The sequence below is a fragment of the Atta cephalotes genome (assembly GCF_000143395.1).
Source record: "Atta cephalotes unplaced genomic scaffold scaffold00332, whole genome shotgun sequence".
In the NCBI taxonomy this organism is placed as follows: Eukaryota; Metazoa; Arthropoda; class Insecta; order Hymenoptera; family Formicidae; genus Atta; species Atta cephalotes.
The window spans coordinates 1-3,283 of record NW_012130396.1 but is presented as its reverse complement, the minus strand read 5'-3'; the positions used below and the strand labels follow the sequence as shown (position 1 = coordinate 3,283).

At 26.1% G+C, this 3,283-nt stretch overlaps 1 protein-coding gene across 1 annotated transcript; it reads right to left on the bottom strand.

Annotated features, from left to right (window-relative positions):
- Positions 1-2,057: 2,057 nt before the first annotated feature.
- On the bottom strand, positions 2,058-3,087 carry LOC105625212 (methyltransferase-like protein 2). The gene is made up of 2 exons (XM_012206554.1): positions 2,916-3,087; positions 2,058-2,716 (listed from the first exon to the last, which is right to left on the bottom strand). The coding sequence occupies exons 1-2, from the start codon at positions 3,085-3,087 to the stop codon at positions 2,577-2,579; spliced, it is 312 nt and encodes a 103-aa protein (XP_012061944.1). The 3' UTR covers positions 2,058-2,576.
- Positions 3,088-3,283: the final 196 nt, after the last annotated feature.

The following is a 3,283-nucleotide window of genomic DNA, read 5'->3' as shown; positions in this document are numbered from 1 at the left end:
GAGAAACAAGACACATAATCGTATGACTTTTTCATCTTCAAAACAAATTAGAATAAATTCCTAACGTTTGATTGTTTATTTGCGGACTCTCCTGTATATTATTACCGCGCGATAACTATATAATATATATAGTTATAGTAATATTTTTAATAGTAAAACTATTAATTTAAAAGGTTTGATGCAATAACGAAACAAATCTACATAATTTCATTTTATATATTTTATATTTAAAATAGATTTCATGAATTATTGTAACAAATTCAATATTAAGACATTAATCCTTTTATTTCTTTTGTATAATATTATTTACAAATTTATTTTTGGTAAATAATTTTTGGTAAATAAAGGAGGATCCCCGCTATGTTATCATGACCCTGAGTGACCTTGAGAAAGTTTTAATCGTCGGACGTCACTCGGGGTTATGATCTTGACAACATATGTGAAGATTAAGATCATCAGGACTCTCTTAAACTATTTATCTTATTTTTAAATTAAAAAGTAAGATATATTTAAAAAGGAGCTTTTTATTAATTATTTGTTATCGTATGACAAACATTCATTTATCCCTATTTTATAAATAGCATTACAAATGTCGTAATGTTATGAGTTAGACCTTAAATTGACAGTACCATCATTGTCTACTATCTACAGTCAAGAACAATAAGCATAAAATGCATCGCACTAGCGATAAAACTTCGAATATTATGAAGGATCGGATCCTAATAGAAATTTCAACAAGTTGAATTCTGTAGCGACACTCTAGAAAAATACGAAGAATTTTATAATTGTCACGTTTTTGTGTCACAACAATTTTTCAATATGAGAATCATTTTTATGTACTCGTAGAAAACTTTAACATTAAGTTACGGGTTCGATCTTTTTTTTATTAAATGACATCGATCAACAACGGCCAGTGATTTTAAAGAGAAATGTTTAGAGTATTTAGCAAGAGACATACTTCAGATGTATAAAGAATGGGAGAGTAAAACTCTTCTTTTTTTTCCCTTCACGAATAAAGTCTCTGGTTGGTCGGTCTAGGAGGATATAATCCAACGCAAAATTCTAGAACAATTCAACGTTAAATGCGATTATCCGATACACGGGGCAAAATTATGCAAAAACGAGTTAACCTGTCAAAGAGGTAATTTTAGATAAATTAATTTTAAAAAAACCCTCCCGAGTTTCATGTTGCCGATACAGCAGCGTTGGACTAAGTACACGCAACTTATATTTATTCTTTTTTTGTTCTGGGTAAACTCATTCATGCATAACACCGTCCAATTAACGTATGCATGTCTACAAAGTTCGCGTACTGGTATTTTTATCCTCCGTACCTCCACCATATCGTTTTACTACTTATTGTAACGAATTCACGTGAAATTAAATGAAATTTTTCATGTTCGCCATATTTTTTAGATAGCGTAATTCATCTGTGGCGTTTTTAAATGGACCTTTTCGGTCGGTATCTATTTAAAAAAATAATAAATTGCAAATATATTTCTGATATATAATATTAGAAATTAATATTAGATTGGTGCCAAAGCTTTATCATCGAAGAAAGTCAAAACTAAAACAGTTTTGTATAGAGTTTTATTTCTATCAATCAAGAAATAGAAAAAGAATTCACAAAATTAAAAATAATTTTCCTTAAATTTTCTCTTTTATAAATAATTTAACATTCTTCAATCTTTGATTAGAAAATAGAGTTTAATGGAAGGATGGCAAAGCTTTCAAATCAATTTGATATTTATAGTAAGTGTACATAGTATCCGTGAACTCAATCATGGTTGTTTGATTGTGGTACATTTTTGTTCATGGATTCTCCGAGTTATATTATAATTTTTTTTAAAAAAAGAACAACACCCGCTATGATAGCAAATGGCAGCAGATATGCATAAGCTTGTCGAAATCTATCTGTCAAACTGTGCAATTAAATTATTTTAATATTACATTGTTCTGTTATATCCAATCCTTGTTCCTCTAATCGGAAAAAGAGAGATAACAATTTATTTGAATATCACGTAATTTTAGCATAAAATTAATTAATATAAATAGAATAATTTTAAATCATTTATTTCAATTATTAATTTATTATTACAAAAAAATTCAATTTCCATAAATTTAATTTTGAAGTTAATGTACATAAGTTAATCTCGTGAAAATGAAATATTTTATTACATGAGAATGTTAATGATATACAAATCCTTTTAACGATAATAACATTATTATATCATTACGTATATGGATATTAATGTCTTAACATAATTATGCGTATATTCACACAATTCTCTTTATCTATTCTAATTTCAAATAGTGTCATAATCTTAAAAAAAATTATGTATTATTTAAATACTGTAGGATAAGTTGACTTTATAGATTCGATGAGTTATATTTAAAATAAAAATCAATTTTTAGTGTACATTGAGTAAACGTCTAAAATTTCGAGAACATATAATATAAATATATAAAAATATTTTCTATTATTTTATATTATTTTATATTTTTTATTAATTTTTATCATAAATTTTTGATTTTTTAGTAAAAATTCGATAACAAATATTCATATTACATAGTTTCTACGACGGCTTTCGATATTTCGCCTGTACCCACATTCTATACATTTTCAACTGTTTACCTCTATTAACTTGCAGTCTTCTGTCCATGAAGTTTTGTTCTTCGACAAAATCATTACTGGTAAATAATTTTCTAATATCCTCTGAAAAAATCAATATTTTAACAAAATGTTCGGTAAACCGTTATGAGCATCATATTTTTAATGATTTAACAGACCATAATAACTCTAATTTGGAAATAGTAATATATAAGATTTTTGTTCATATAGCAATAAGATTAATATATTCGGACTACAATACTGATATACCATTTTAAAATTTACACTTGAGAAAAAAATTTACCTTGAGAAAAAAAATACACTCTGGTACCATCTCCACGCACATAGAAATTCTCACCGAGGCAGTTGCCCTTTTTAAATCTTAATTGCGCTAAATCATGTCTGCCATAATCTCGAAATAAAATTATTCCACCTGATTTAAGATACTTGTACATTTGTCGCACAACATGTTGCATCCTACAGAATATATCAAGAAAAATATTAACTTTATTTTCTTTCCTCTATCTTTTTTTTTTCGAAAACTCTATTTTCCATATAATATTTATATAATTTATAAAATTTGTTATTAGTTTGGAAATATACAATTTGTTCATCTCAATTTATATATTTGATATATATATATATATATATATATATATATATATATATATA

Coding starts and splice junctions, on each gene's coding strand:
- LOC105625212 (XM_012206554.1), bottom strand. CDS start 3,087: ATGCAACATGTTGTGCGACAAATGTACAAGTATCTTAAATCAGGTGGA. Junction 2,717..2,915: donor AGTGTATTTTTTTTCTCAAG/GTAAATTTTTTT, acceptor TGATTTTTTCAG/AGGATATTAGAAAATTATTT.